General features: G+C 44.5%; 1 protein-coding gene across 2 annotated transcripts; it reads left to right on the plus strand.

Moving 5' to 3' along the window:
- Positions 1-212: 212 nt before the first annotated feature.
- Positions 213-13,810, plus strand: CFAP20 (cilia and flagella associated protein 20). 2 transcript variants are annotated; one of them, XR_013825288.1, is made up of 7 exons: positions 213-534; positions 9,113-9,192; positions 9,907-10,018; positions 10,842-11,030; positions 11,387-11,497; positions 12,009-13,452; positions 13,566-13,809. XR_013825288.1 is itself a non-coding variant. In XM_079907423.1 (6 exons), exons 1-6 carry the CDS (start codon positions 451-453, stop codon positions 12,012-12,014), a joined length of 582 nt encoding a protein of 193 aa, XP_079763549.1. In that variant the 5' UTR covers positions 213-450; the 3' UTR covers positions 12,015-13,810. The 2 variants fall into 2 exon arrangements, 1 of the variants encoding a protein (XP_079763549.1); XM_079907423.1 differs by having other exon boundaries at positions 12,009-13,810.
- Positions 13,811-14,450: the final 640 nt, after the last annotated feature.

The raw sequence follows: 14,450 nt of genomic DNA on the forward strand, positions 1-14,450 counted from the left end.
CGCTTTCTAAAAGCAGCTATGGGACCACGATGGAAAAATAGTCCCTTGGCAAAGGAGTTCTTTTCACGAGGAGGCGGAACTAGGGCGGGGCTTAAGCGGAAGGAACAGGAAGTCTGTGAGCCCTGTGGCGGGATTGGGCTCAGCGCTCTCAGGGGGCGGAGGGATCCATCACAGGCGGCGGGCGGCCACCGCCTCCATTTAAGGAGGGGAGAACGGTGCGGGCGGCAGTTGCTGTGGTTTCCGTGTTGAGGTGGCTTAGTTTTTATGGGAGCTGAAGTTCACGGACGCAGCGTCGCGTGTCCAAGTCCAGCTGTCTGTGGCTACCGAGCGGGAGGTCAGGAGTGCAGCGTCCTTTCTTCGGACTAGGGCCAGCTCCCTGTTTTCCCTTCGCCACTTGGTGCCAATATTTAGGTCGTCTTCGGCGCGGCTGAGGAGAAGGCCGCGGGCGAGATGTTCAAGAACACGTTCCAGAGCGGCTTCCTTTCTATCCTCTACAGCATTGGCAGCAAGCCCCTGCAAATCTGGGACAAAAAGGTCAGGGGCTGGGGGCGGCGGCGGCGGGGCGGGGGCCCGGGGTAGCGGGTAGTTGTGTCGAACTGGCGCCTGGGGGAGGCCGGGCGGTCTCTGCTGTCTCCTGTCCCCAGCCTGGCGTGACTGAGGCGCGAGGTGGGGGCGTCGTGTAGGCCGCGGGGGCTGCATTGTGGGGTGGGCGTGCCTGGGGTTTAAGTGTCCTGCGGCAGTAGTGTGGTTAGGACAGTTGCCCCTCGCGGCAGACTTGACTGGGCCAGTCGGTTCCTCAGCCTCGGTTTCCGCATCTATATGTGGGGTCGGTAGTGCACGTCTCACGGCATGAAAAGCGTAAACTCACGTGAGGTTGCTTCGGGAACGCGCAGATGAAAGGAACCGCTGTGGAATGGAACGCGCAGATGAAAGGAACCGCTGTTCACTGATTTCACAAATATTTACTGATATCCTGTGTTGTGCCAGGCACTGTGCTGGGCACTAGACACAGAGCCTTTGTTCCAGGCCCCCTTATAGAGGCACAGCCAGAACTCAGTTATGTTTGGGTTTCATTCATTTGCTCCCTTCCTCCCACTGATCCCAGCCAAGCCGGAATTCGGTGGCCTTTGACACCTGCTCCACACTCACTGTGACTTGGGGTCTGTACTCTGCCTTCAGTGGCTGATCTCCATCAGAGAGGTTGCAAAATGGTGATAAAGTGTTGTCTGGGTTAACAAGCTGAACGCCAGGTACAAGCCTCATCATCTTTATTCAGGCATCCACTAGATGATAACTTTCACTGACTCTGGGAGATGGTGACCCTGTCCACTTTTTGGAGATGTTGATTGGGGGCATGTGTGCCTAGCAATCTATGAGTTGGTCTGCATTTAATTACTTTGATATTTCCTTTCTCATGCAAATTCCCAGTCATCCGTACCTTTTTTGAATATAAGTTAATATAAAGCACTGTACATTGGAAGACAGGTGATTTAGGGTATAACCTTAGTACTGCACTCCTTCGGGGACAATGGAGAGAGGTGGTATGTTGAATGCTGTTTTTATAGAGAAGAATGTAGGATAATCTAAATAAGCAGTTCATTGGTAATGAGGCCAAGAATTTTGGATATCATCTCAGAACAATTCCCTGTCTTCCCTTATCCACAGATGAAGGTTTGGGGCCACATAGAGATTAGGAGAGAACATGGACAGCCTTCTGCCTGTTGCCACTAGGGAATTCTGCTTTCTGAGAGCAGCTTTGGGGATGGTGTGTTCACAATGTCATTTTTATAAGATAAGTTGAAAGATCTGAATGTAATGAGTTTGGCCTTATGCATGTGTGAGAAATCTGACCAGCTCTCCTCTTTCACAGTGATTCTGTCCACAAACTAGAGCTAATGCCAAGAGTTACTTATTACCCAAGAGAGCAGTTCCTTAACTGTTTTCCTACATTTTACTGAGTTTTTCAGTTCCATGGTTTTGTTCACATTGGAATAAAAAACACTTTAAACTCCGAAATTGTACCTCTACAAAGAGAACCCGGAATGAGTGTACCTGGGAACTTTGTAAAGATGATGGCTTCTCAGCTGTGGCTTGACTTAATTTTGGACTGTCCAAAGGCAAGGAGAGAGTGGATTGTATGCCAGTTGAATTTGGGATTGTAACCAAAGTGTCAATATGAGGCAATTGATATAGAGAATGGGGCTTGATCTAGGAGGAGAGGTTTTCAGAGCAGGTCAGAGAACTTACCAACACAAAGAATTCCAGTGGTAGAGAGGCCTCAGCATTTCTATCAGGTGAAACTTTTATCAGAGTTGCCCCATTTTAACCCTTCTGGGCTTGATCTTTTGTAGTGTGTTTTATTTTTCAAATGCAGCTTTTTGAGTAGTCAACATGTTTGCACACGGAATATAAAAGCAGAGTAACCATGGTGCACTGTGTCCCTTAACAACGCCACTAGAGGTCGGATGGTACCCTAATAACATAAACCTGTGTGAAAACATTGTTAGAAGATCGACTGGCAGGGTTACGTGGAGTAAATTAAGCAGACATTTTGGCAAAGAAAACCTTTAGAGGAACACTCATTTTAAGCAAAATTCTCATAATAGTAAAAATAAATTATATGTTTCTACTCTTCTTATTTAGACTAGATTGAAAAGTGTTTATCTGTGAACTTTTCCCCCTTGAGGCAAGAGAAGGAAAGGGAGGAAGAAAGGAAAGTTTGGGGCCAGATCCATAGGCTTTGGTGTATGTGTTCCTTTACTCAGCTGTATTATAAAGTCCTCAGAAAGTGTTGGGAATCCAGTCCAGAAGGGGAGACACTGGGAACTGATATTCTTATCAAAGATTTATTGAGCAACAGCAAAGTGACAGGCATTGTATAGATTTGGGGAGATACAAAGTTAGGGAAGAGAAGACATTTTCCCCACTCCCATGATTCCGAATAAGGCAAAGTTGTAATAAGGGCAAAGTTTGATGGAGGGAGGGAAGGACTGTCCACATTTATCTAGAAATGACCCTGCCCTCTGCTAGTAGGTACATATTGGCTATAAGTGCCTGTTTTTAGTTGTTACATATTTTGATTTCACAAAACTTTACTATTCTCCTTCCTGAGTTTATGGAGAGAGAATTTCTGTTATTTGTTTACGGTGAAGAGCAGTCTTTGAAAACTTAGGTTTGGCTTCATTTAGGCTCTGTGTCTCCTTATGAATATGAGGAGTGAATGCCATATTCATAATAACAGTTAATTTGCAAATTCATTTTGGGGGTGTGGCTACATTTGCAATACCTGCATTTATCTGACACTCTGAAGTTCTCAGCCCTTCCCCCCATCTCATCCTTCAAATCTCAGCTTAACTTAAGTTCCCAATGAAATAATGTTTATGTCTCCTGTGTGCTCCTGTGGCGCTCTATATCACGCTGAATGGCAGTTGCCTATTTATTGTATATCTCCCACTAGACTACAGGTTCCTTAGGGGGAAGAATAGTATCTTACCTTGAAACTCCAGTGCCAGAGTGTGGTCAGACACCTTGGATTTGTGTCCTGGCTCTGTCATATGTCCTGTGCAGTGTAACCTTGAGCAAGTACTCAACTACTCAGTTCTCTCATCTTGTAATCCACCTCCTTATCATGGTTATGGAGATTAAATGAAGATGTATATAAATGCTTAGCAACAGTTATGGCACACATTATTAAATAGGGCAGGGAACTGGGGCATTTGCTCAAGAGTAAGTGAAAAATTTATAACTGAGCCCAATATTCAGATGCCTAGGAATAGGAAGTACAGTAACTCCAGACTTCTGAAATGAGAATAATTTAGTCAGTGTACCATGGCTTTCCCAATCCAAAACTTTAACATGGCTGTAAGGCCACACAGACTGTGGTCTGGTACCTGCTTAACTAGTTCTCCAGGCTGACGTCCCACAGGATCCCCCTTCTAGTATTGACCTCCTACTGAACTGAAAGAAGTCTGTTCTCTCCTGCTTTAGGCTTTTGTACTTGCCGGCCCCTCTCCTGGGACCCACTCCTACCCCTCTTCATTAGTCTCTAGGTCTCAGCTCAAAGGTACCTCCTCAGGTTAAGTTAATTTATATCCATTTATAGAACCTCTACTTCCTTCTCATCATACTTGAAATTAGCTTCTCAAGATCTGTATTCCTGGCTGGACGGTAAGCTTCCTGATAGAGACCTTTGTAATTTTTCAAACCAAGAGTTTAGCAGAAATTAGGGATTTCTTAATGCTCCCTTAACTTCTGGGATCAGCAAATACTACATTATTAAAGGACTTTTTATGTTTAATGTAAACATTACTTCCGGTTTGTAAAGAAAATACCAGGAGGTTCTTTTCCCACTTATGCCTGTGTAAAACATGTAACTTTCAGACTTTACTGGTAATACCCTAAAAATCTACTACATGAGATTGTTAACTCATACAAGCTTCTCTTTCTTTCTGCTCACCTTGTCTTTCTCTGCTGCTGATCCTCCCCATTCCCAAACGAAATATTAGAACCAGAGTTTTTGTGGCTGTTGCTGGAAAATATTAGATTCCCATTCCCAGTTCCTAATTTTAAAAATGAACAAAGTCTCTCTCCAGAAAAAAAGTTCCCACACCCTAACTTTTAATTAGCAAACCTTGTTGGTACATGTTAAATTTCTAGTAGTAGAATTGAGAGCATTTGGACATGAAAGTACTAAAACTATTTTTTTCAGATTATCCCTGGGTCAATCTGAGGATGTTATTCATTTTTCCAAAAAATATCTTTTACTATAATTGGGCAAAGGCCTGGTTTTAGTTATACTTGCCCTTTCAAGGCATTCTTAGGAAGAGACTGGTTAGCAATACATATAATTGTCCTTACTTTAACTGAAGGGTTGTTTGTAAATGTCCAAAGTTGCCTGTCTGCTGTTTGGATAGTCCCTGTTACGTGCCGCAAAGGAAGAGAAGCCTTTAATCCACTGGAGCCTACAAGGCCGAGCGCTTGAGACAGAGCTATGCCCAGCTCTCCCCACAGAGGTCTCCCTCTGCCTGTTTTCTGACTTAGAGCCCAGCCCCTAGCTCAGGGCAGAAACTTTCCTGCTGAAATGGACAGCTCTAAAGGCTTAATGTAAATTGGAACATGTGTCATTAAGACTAGGATGCCAGATGGCTGAGGGCTCAGCTGTCTGCCAGGATAAGTGGGTGGAGCCACAAAAAAGAAAGGTGGGAGTGGGGAACGGATACAACTCGTGTTATTTTTAAAGCACTTGATGAAATATAGAGCATTGGCCAGCTTCCTCCCTATCCCAGTAGTATTTTCCCCCGCTCAGCTTTGACTCTCCTCCCTGGGGCTTACATTGGGGGAAAAAAAATCAGTGTTCTTTATTAGTTGTCCCAGCAACCATGGAAAGCCTGGGAGAGTGATTGCAAAAAAGGGCTTGAAGTTTCCCTTCTTGGTGCCTGCAGAGGCTGAGAACCATTCTGATTGTTAATTGCCAGTAGCCTGGGTTCTGAAGCTTCTAAAGTACCTCCACCTCATAGTTGGGGCCCGGGGGTGGGGGAGGGGAGGAGATCATGAAATTAAAAAATGTAAGATTGGCTTTATTTATTATCATTATTTTGGAGGAAAAAAACACTCATAGGCCACACTACAGGAATGTGTCATGAAATAAAAAAATTAGCAAGTCAAAAACAATAGGCACTTTCTAATTTAGAGAGGGAAGTAAAATAAAACCTACTTCCACCATGTGCAATAAATGCTGACCAGTTCATTTTATCTTCATTTCAAAGCCAGGCCTGCCTAGTGGCCTCTGAACTGGAAGAAGCTAAGGAAAGGAAGTTGATACTTTCTGAGTCCATGTGTCTTGTTATACATGTTTGTCAGAAGCTGGACTGGGGAGGGGCTTGCTTCCTGGAAGACCTTTACAACTTAAGGCAGTGACAGCCAGATTGCCAGAGTGGTTGGGAGGCCTTGCCCCAAATTGTCCACCTCTCTTTCTCCTTTGATCGTAGTTTTAGAGCCTAGAGAGAAGTTTGGGGACGTTTCCCACCCATATCTCTGGTTAATTGCACCCCTGGCCCCACTCCACTCTTCTTCCAGTGAATTTGTATTTACAGCCCTTTGAACTTAATAAAGAAGAAAAATCATAATTCACTAAGAAATCACCTTAATTTGATTTTAAAGCTCTGGCAGCTTGTGATATGAGAATACTTTTCTTTGAGGACTGAACTTTCTCCTTGGGCAAAGCTCTATTTAGACTGTTCTCGCCACTAAGCAGGTTAAAACTCTAGAGAGACTGTTGGGCATTCCTTCGAAAAAGCTGCCTTTTCCCCCTCTGGGTTCTCGTGTTTTATGGGCTATGTTAATTAATTTTGTAAGAATTAAGCTTGTGCGTGTGGTAGTTTATGTGTTGTGAAAGGAGTTTCTCTTCAGAAGTTACTGACAGTCCAACTGAAAGTTAGTTTGCCCCTGGGACAGAAGTGTAAGAATACACATAGTCTGTTTTGGCTTTTAGTCTGTTGGCTTCTGTGTGCAGTGTAAGGCATTGTTTTCTTCTGTAAAGACCTGAGTAGTCACATTTACTGGAGTGCTATAAACTTTGAGATGGGCAGAAGGCAAACGTCCTAACATTTCCTCCCTGTGAAACCTGGCTGGGTTTTCTGGAGCTGAGGGAGGCTTCCCGTGACTGTAGTCAGAGAGACCTTCCAGGATGTAAGATCTGAGGTCCCACTTACAATGTTGGCTAAATTGCAACGTGTTGCCTTTTAACAATAGTAGTCTTTGGACCCTAATTACTTAATCCTTTCAATTTAACCATCTGTTTGGTTTGTTGCATTCGGTACCTTTTTAAGAAAGAATGAAGTTATAGAGAATAATTAGTGGTATGTTATATAATTAGTATTTGCATCTTGTTGGAATACTGTCAGCTCTTATCAGTGTGCCTGCAACATACTATATGGAAAAATTTCTTTATGAATTCCTCCTTTACCAAGAAGTCTGCCTGATTTTCCACAGCAGCTGTGGGCTAGCAAATAGAGGAGGAATATTGCCACTTCGGGAGCATTTATATGAGGAATGAGGTGGGCAGTGTTGGCATGTGCTACAAGTCTTTGTGATCCAAGTCTTTGTGCTTTTAATCTCCCTTGGAAAGAGGCCCAGAATTCAAAGCAGGAGGGCATTGGATGTCGCCAGCTTTGTTTGAGAAGCACTTCAATGTGATGTTTGTGACTTGAGAATCCAGAAATGCTACACTGGCAGAGATCTGGGGCCCATCCACTCAGCATTCTGTCTCTGACAATGGGTACCAAAGGATGATTTGTGGGAAGGCATTCTTTATGCTAGTAACCTCACTGGCATTGTGATATACCTTAGGATCTCTGGCTTCCCATAATAGCCCACGGTGGATATGTTATCCAGGAATTTTTGAAAAATCCTCCTTGAATCTCTTCATATGTGCCAACTCTTAGGATGACAGATTCCAGAAGTCAGCAAATATTTGAATGCTTAGTTTATGCCTAGCAGAGTACTAAGCACTATAGAACATATAAATGATGTTTAATACTTGGTCCTTACTCTTCAGCTTATACTTTTTTGAGGAGACAAGACTCAGTTGCATCTGGCAGAAAAAGATGGGCAGTGATATCAGATGTTACCTGGGGAATACCAAGCACACCACAAGTGGATCAAATTAACAGGAACAGAGCACACAGAGACTGATGTCTAAAGACAGAATGCCATGTTATTAATAATTGTGTTGAACAATACAACTATCAGACTCAACGCTGTATTCTCTCCCCATATGCAAGTCTCATGGAAAGCCACATGATGAGTTGTTGAATATGACAGCACAGGCAGCCGTTTTCACTATACCTAGTAAAAGACCACATGCTTGTCATTCTGATGCATCAGGTTCTAAACCTGGTTGATCTTTTTCATGTGTTAATACATTCAGCCCTAACAGTCCAGCCCTGTCTCAGAAGTGCCTTTGCATGTCTCTGCTCTGTCCATATAAGGTGCTTGGATGTAATGCTTGAAGATAATTGTGCTTTCCTAAATATGTTTTGAGAGGAGGAATCCGTATCGAATATTGATTCCTCTCCATCATATTCCCCCTACATATGCAGCAAACAATGCAAAACAATGTAGGATGAAGTGCTAAATTATGTAGTCTAGGCTACATGAGCAAGAAAAATGAATCAGAGAGAAGAGAGGTCAGTGTAGGCTGAAAACGCTAAAGAAGACTTCTGTGTGCGGCACAGATGGGACTCGAATTCATACTTGAAAAAGTAGAAACTTAGGGAAAAGAAGATAAGGAAGCATGAAGTAGGAGTAAACCTGGGGTAGTAATACGTTCGGTTTTTGGTTGCTACCCTCCCTCTCAGTGACACTCAGCACTTGACCTTTCTGGCCAGAGAACTATGTGAGGCAGTGTAGGGCAGTGGAAAGCCTGGCGTTAATCCTGCCCCTCTTACTTAGGGTCTGTCGTCTGCACTCCCTGAGTGTCAGTGTCCACGTCTGTAAAGTGGAAGCAACACCAACGACCTTGTGATTTTTGTTGTTGTTGTTAGGACTGAGCTCGTTGTTGTTAGCAATGTTCCTAGTGTATAGTAGATGCTTGGTAAACGTTAGCTGGATCTAAATTGAGTTGATTTCTTTGGGAAGAAATTTGTCCTGATTTATAGATTGCCAAATTGCCTGCAACTCCTGTGGTGGTTGATTGGGCCCTGTACAGAGGTAATAGCATGGCTTACTTTCACATATCGTGTCACAAACTTCTGTGTTATGCCCTTTGGGCTACTGTGGTTTTCTTTAAATCAGGGGTGTCCAACCCCTGGGCTGCGGACCGGTACTGGTCCGCTGCCTGTTTGGAACCGGGCCGCACAGCAGGAGGTAAGCGGCAGGCGAGCCGGGGTAGCTTCATCTGCGGCTCTGCATCGCTGGCATTATCGCCTGAACCACCATATCCCACCCCACCCCCAACCCCGGTCCGTGGAAAAACTGTCTTCCACACAACCGGTCCCTGGTGCCAAAGAGGTTGGAGACCGCTACTTTAAATAGTCCCATTCAGCCTTCAAAATCTTAACAGAGTTATTTGTCGATATTTCAGTACTAACCAGTTTAATTTCATCCCTTGTAGGTACGGAATGGCCACATCAAAAGAATCACCGATAATGACATCCAGTCCCTGGTGCTAGAGATTGAAGGAACAAATGTCAGGTAGGTTGCCACTCTGTTCTCCCAGAGACATGGAATGCCAGGAGGTAGTACATTCATAGAGGTTAATAGCATGGACTGCAGAGTCAGACTGCCTGGTGTGAATCCAGCTTTGCTACTTAGAGCTCTCCTTGGGCAAGTTATTTAATGCCCCAGGCTTTAGTTTCCTCACCTGTGAAGTAGGGATAATGACAGTACATCTTCCTTGTAGAATTATTGTGAAGATTAAGTAAGTGAATGTGTATAAAACACTTAAAACCTGCTTAGCACTTAGTCAGTGCCGTATAAGTCTTAGTTATTAATACTTAACCCAGATGTGTTTATGTGGAGGTATGGGTTTACAGTAATCATCCAGTGGATGGCCAGGGTAGTTTTCAGTGTTACAATGGTCTTAGTTTTGGTTTTCTATCATTTGATAGTTTCTTAGACCAGAATTAAATCTTTTTTCACTGGAAGAACTTGCAGATCCACTGGTCTGGCTTTGTTTCTCAGATATTTTATTGTTGATGTCTAGTGCTATGTTAAACTTTTGTTTCAGAGTCCAGCACTTTTTTTTAACACATTAGCTTAACTTAAGGGTTGAGGGATCATTGGATGACATATCTGGATCTTTTAGATCTGCCTTCCAATTTATCCTCTTGGACTGAGTGTTATTGCTGTGCATACCACAAAGGAAAAGGCAAGTAGTGTGTTTATTGGTGTTTCCTCTTTCTACAGCACCACATATATCACATGTCCTGCAGACCCAAAGAAAACATTGGGAATTAAACTTCCCTTCCTTGTCATGATTATCAAAAACCTGAAGAAATATTTTACCTTTGAAGTACAGGTAAGTATGTGCACATGAATCTCTACACTCTTGGCTATACCAAAGAGATGTCCTGTCAATTTATAGGAGAAAAGTGGCTGCAGGAAAGTATCTTTATCCTTTTGTATGTATTCTTTTCTGCCTCTGCTGTACACTTGATGCAACCTTTTTTTTTGTGGTACGCGGGCCTCACTATTGTGGCCTCTCCCATTGCGGAGCACAGGCTCCGGACGCGCAGGCTAAGCGGCCATGGCTCACGGGCCCAGCCGCTCCGCCGCATGTGGGATCTTCCCGGACCGGGGCACAAACCCGTGTCCCCTGCATCGGCAGGCGGACTCTCTACCGCTGCGCCACCAGGGAAGCCCGCAACCATTATTATTATGGCATTATTATTTTGGTATTATCAATCAAAGTTTAATGCCAAGTTTTAAAAGAAGCAGTAAGCATCTAGAAAATCTAATCAATAACTACAAGAGTTCAAAGCTTGAAGGTTAGAGTAGTGTCCATTTGGGAAGTTACTATTTAATACTGAGCTATTGTTGGTCTCAAGTCTAGCTTTTTTAATTTTTCAAAGGGAAGAATGTTTATGGAATCATGCTATGGTCTGGGGGCCTGATGCATGTGTCATATGTCATAAGCAGCTGGTGTTGTCTTGGCAACAGACAAGATAAACTAGCTACTTCCGGGCCGTCTGCATCCAGTGTGACCTATATCTGGTTTGTTTATTCTCCCTTGGGTCTCAGCCTTGGGAAACCAGGCTGTGGGAGTTTCAAGTCCTCGTCTTATCAAGGTTGTTTGCTTCTTCCAAGATGGAGTTAATGTGATTCTTCTCTATATTTCATAGGTACTAGATGACAAGAATGTGCGTCGGCGGTTTCGGGCAAGTAACTACCAGAGCACCACCAGGGTCAAACCCTTCATCTGTACCATGCCCATGCGGCTGGATGACGGCTGGAACCAGATTCAGTTCAACCTGTCAGACTTCACTCGGCGGGCATATGGCACAAATTACATTGAGACCCTCAGGGTGCAGGTACTGGCTCCTTTTCCAGATGGAGCCCCAAATGGGAGAGGGGTCTAGGCTCTGTTTGTTACTGGCTTGTGACCCAGGTGACAGAACAGTGTGGGTTTCTGGCTAAAGTTCCCAAGTCACTGTCCAGGGGGCTTTCACCTCAGAGAGGCCCAGGACCTTCTCAGGAATCTGCTCAGATACAGTGGGAGAATACAGCAAGTAAAATCTCCCTCTTGTCAAAATCTACCCCTAAGCCACGCTGAGGAGATGCCACAGAGGTGAAGCTTTGATGGCACCATGCGGGGGGCTCAAGGAACATCAGGAAAAGAGGAAAGACAATCATAGTTTGAGACTTATTTTAAGTCTTGCATCCACAGATCCATGCAAACTGTCGCATCCGACGGGTTTACTTCTCAGACAGACTCTACTCAGAAGACGAACTGCCAGCAGAGTTCAAACTGTATCTCCCAGTTCAGAATAAGGCAAAGGTAAGCCAGCTTTCCTCAGAGGAAGGCCAGACAGTGAGTTGTAGAAGCTGTGTCCCTGGAAAGTGCTCTGTTCTACAAGTTCAGCTGCAGAGCCTCTCTGTGTTGACATGGAGTATGGAGGACTTTTACATCATAAGATCTTAGGTCTTCCACCACCAGCACTGAATCAGGAATGATCCCATGAAATGCTCTGTTATTGCTGTCTCACCTCCATGAAGTGATACCGTCTCTCCTGGGGGGCATCCTGCTGCTTCCTGCTCCCAGGCCTTCCTTGCAGAATATCTCCATTTGAACCTCTTCATCAGCCCCAAATTACTATCAGCCGATCTGTCCCCTCTGACACGATGATGGGTGCTTACATGCCTGCCCACTGGTGACACGTATGCATCTCCCCACAGTCCAGCATCCCCTTGAGTGTCACTAGAGGTGGGGGGTCTGTGGCACTGACCGTCTGTTTTCTAATAACTTAAACTGATGCCTTTGTTCTATTTTTTTTTTCTTTCCCCTTCAGCAATAACTGGAATGCCACTCAAGGGATAGACCCTGGATGTGACTCTTAGTTTAAAAAGGAAACTATCTGGAGGACAATGCAAAAAACAAATATTTATATTAGTTCACTGTGCTGCAGTTCTTTTACCTACTCCTTGGCGTCCCTGGTTGTGGCTACCAGTGACCGTGCCGTGCATTGTAAGTACAGTGGGGGATAAGCTGTCCTTTGATACATGAATGCCAGAGTTTATCTTGCTGCCTGCCTCGGTGTGTGGGGAGATACATTTACCATGAACTTACAGAATTAAAGATGTCCCGTAAAGGCAATTTCAGACCAATATTTCTTCCTATGGTTTGTTCTTTGTTTTATATATTATCTAAATATATGTATATGCTGTGTAATACTCATAATCCAGAAATGAATAAAATGTTATATTCTTGGTTTGTAAATTTGTTCTTAGTTTGTGTCTTTTTTAATGGTGACATTTCTCTTTCTTTATGGTATGAAAATAGAACTCTTTCCAAAGAACATCCCATACATTCATGCTGTGAAATAGCTTACAATAAGCACTTGAAGAACAAGACATCTATAGAAATTGATTTGGAACAACTTCCAAGAGAAACTAAATGGAAAGAAACTGAATAGTGTATCACCAGTGGAATCATCTTACTGAGGGGTGGGTCCCAAGTGGAGCTTTAGACAAAACAGCATATATTCCAGATTGCTCTTAAACACCTTAGGAAGGTGTCTTGTTGGAGCCTCACTTGCCCTTTTGTAACAATCAGCACATCTAGTGTTCCTCAGCATTGGAACAGATCACCATCTCCCAATTTGAGCTCCAGATGAAGTACTTGCCTTGAATTTAGGGACTTGAAGGAAAAATGTTTCTTTAAACACTGGACTCACTTGAGAGAACTGAAATCTTGCACCACTCTCCCTGCTCACGCTTATTCTGGGGCATGTGCTTGGTTAGTGAAATGACCCTGGCACAAATAGTTAAATTTACAAAAGTTAAACACTTATATGATACAACTCTACTGTATGTAATATTTCTGGAGGGAAAACCATTTGGGGGTGGATAAGAGCATATGTAGATACACCTAGATGATCTCATAGGACACGTAAGAACTGTACAGTGATTACTTCTGGAGAGAATGGTTGTATCATTTACGTACTTTTTTTGTACTATAGACGATTTCTTTGAAAGGTAATATTTATGTGATAAGAATTTCAAAGTCAAAAAAGAACAAAAGGCCATCCTGGATACTGTGCTCTCCCCGACACTCCCTCTGGATTTGGTTTCATCCCACAGGATGAGGCTGGAATTGTGGGCACTGGCTGTTTTGACTTTGACTAGAGGTAAAAACACAGTGCTGAATTCGTCATTACTGTTGCTGCCTCCTGAGAAGTTAAGTGACAAGGAGCACTGTTCTCCCGCATCCTTATCCTCCAGAGTGTGCTCTGGGTAAGCATGACCGAATCTCTGAGGAGGGCAGGGCTGCAGTGGTGGGAGGGCTGGAGGGAAAGGTGCTCCACTGCTGCCTTAGGCACTCACTGAGTTCTCATTTCCCCTCGCAGTCGTCAGGACCTGGCACTTAGGTGGGTTCAGTCAAGATGACTTTGCCTTCCTCTTCCTGCTAACAGCTGCACTGGAGCCGCCTTCACCGTGGATGCTGCCCCTCTCCTTGGAGAGTCACCATCGTTCAGCATCGCAGAGCACCCATCAGCCCAGGTGACAGCCTGCTCTCTCAGGGCCAACTCCAGTCACATCTGAATATTGGCCCGCTTCTCCATCCTGAAACACATTAGCATTCCCATTGTTAGACTCCGTGTGTCTGTCTCCCAAGCTTTCTGGGTTATAGAGGGGTCCTCAAAAATGGGTGGGGCTGGGTGGTCAGGGACTTCAACAGAGCTTCTTGTCTCTGGCCACTGTGTGGTGAAATCTTCCCTCCAATCTGGAGTCTGTTGTGGGATGAAAGATGCTTTTGTGGAGGCGAGAAAGCCCGGTTAACTTTTCATCTCTCTCCCGTGCCAGGACATCAGTGGAGTGCTCCTGGAAGTCCAGAGAAATACAGTAATGCACTCTCCTCCACACAGAGCCCCTTTCACCCCGCGGCACTTGTCAGACTATGTATGGGGATTACCTCACCACCCTCTTTGGGGTATAAGGCGGCAGCTGTTGGCTTCCCAGATGCTTCACATATCCATCCGAGAGGAAGTGAGGGGGCGTTGAGGGTGATGGGATGTATTATCTAAGCTGGACCCAGGCCAATGTGAATTGTGGCACCAACGACTGCATGGCCCCTGCCCTCAGCTTTCCAGCTCACCAGGAAGATGACGACGACTAATTATGAGGCCAAGGGAAGGAGGAAGGAAAGGTCAGGCTGCAGGGGCTGGAGCCCTCCTCCTTCATGGAGCTGGAGCCAGAGTGACCTTAGACTGAGGAAATTGCAGCAGGCAGAG

The sequence above is a fragment of the Stenella coeruleoalba genome (assembly GCF_951394435.1).
Source record: "Stenella coeruleoalba genome assembly, chromosome: 20".
Lineage (NCBI taxonomy): Eukaryota > Metazoa > Chordata > Mammalia > Artiodactyla > Delphinidae > Stenella > Stenella coeruleoalba.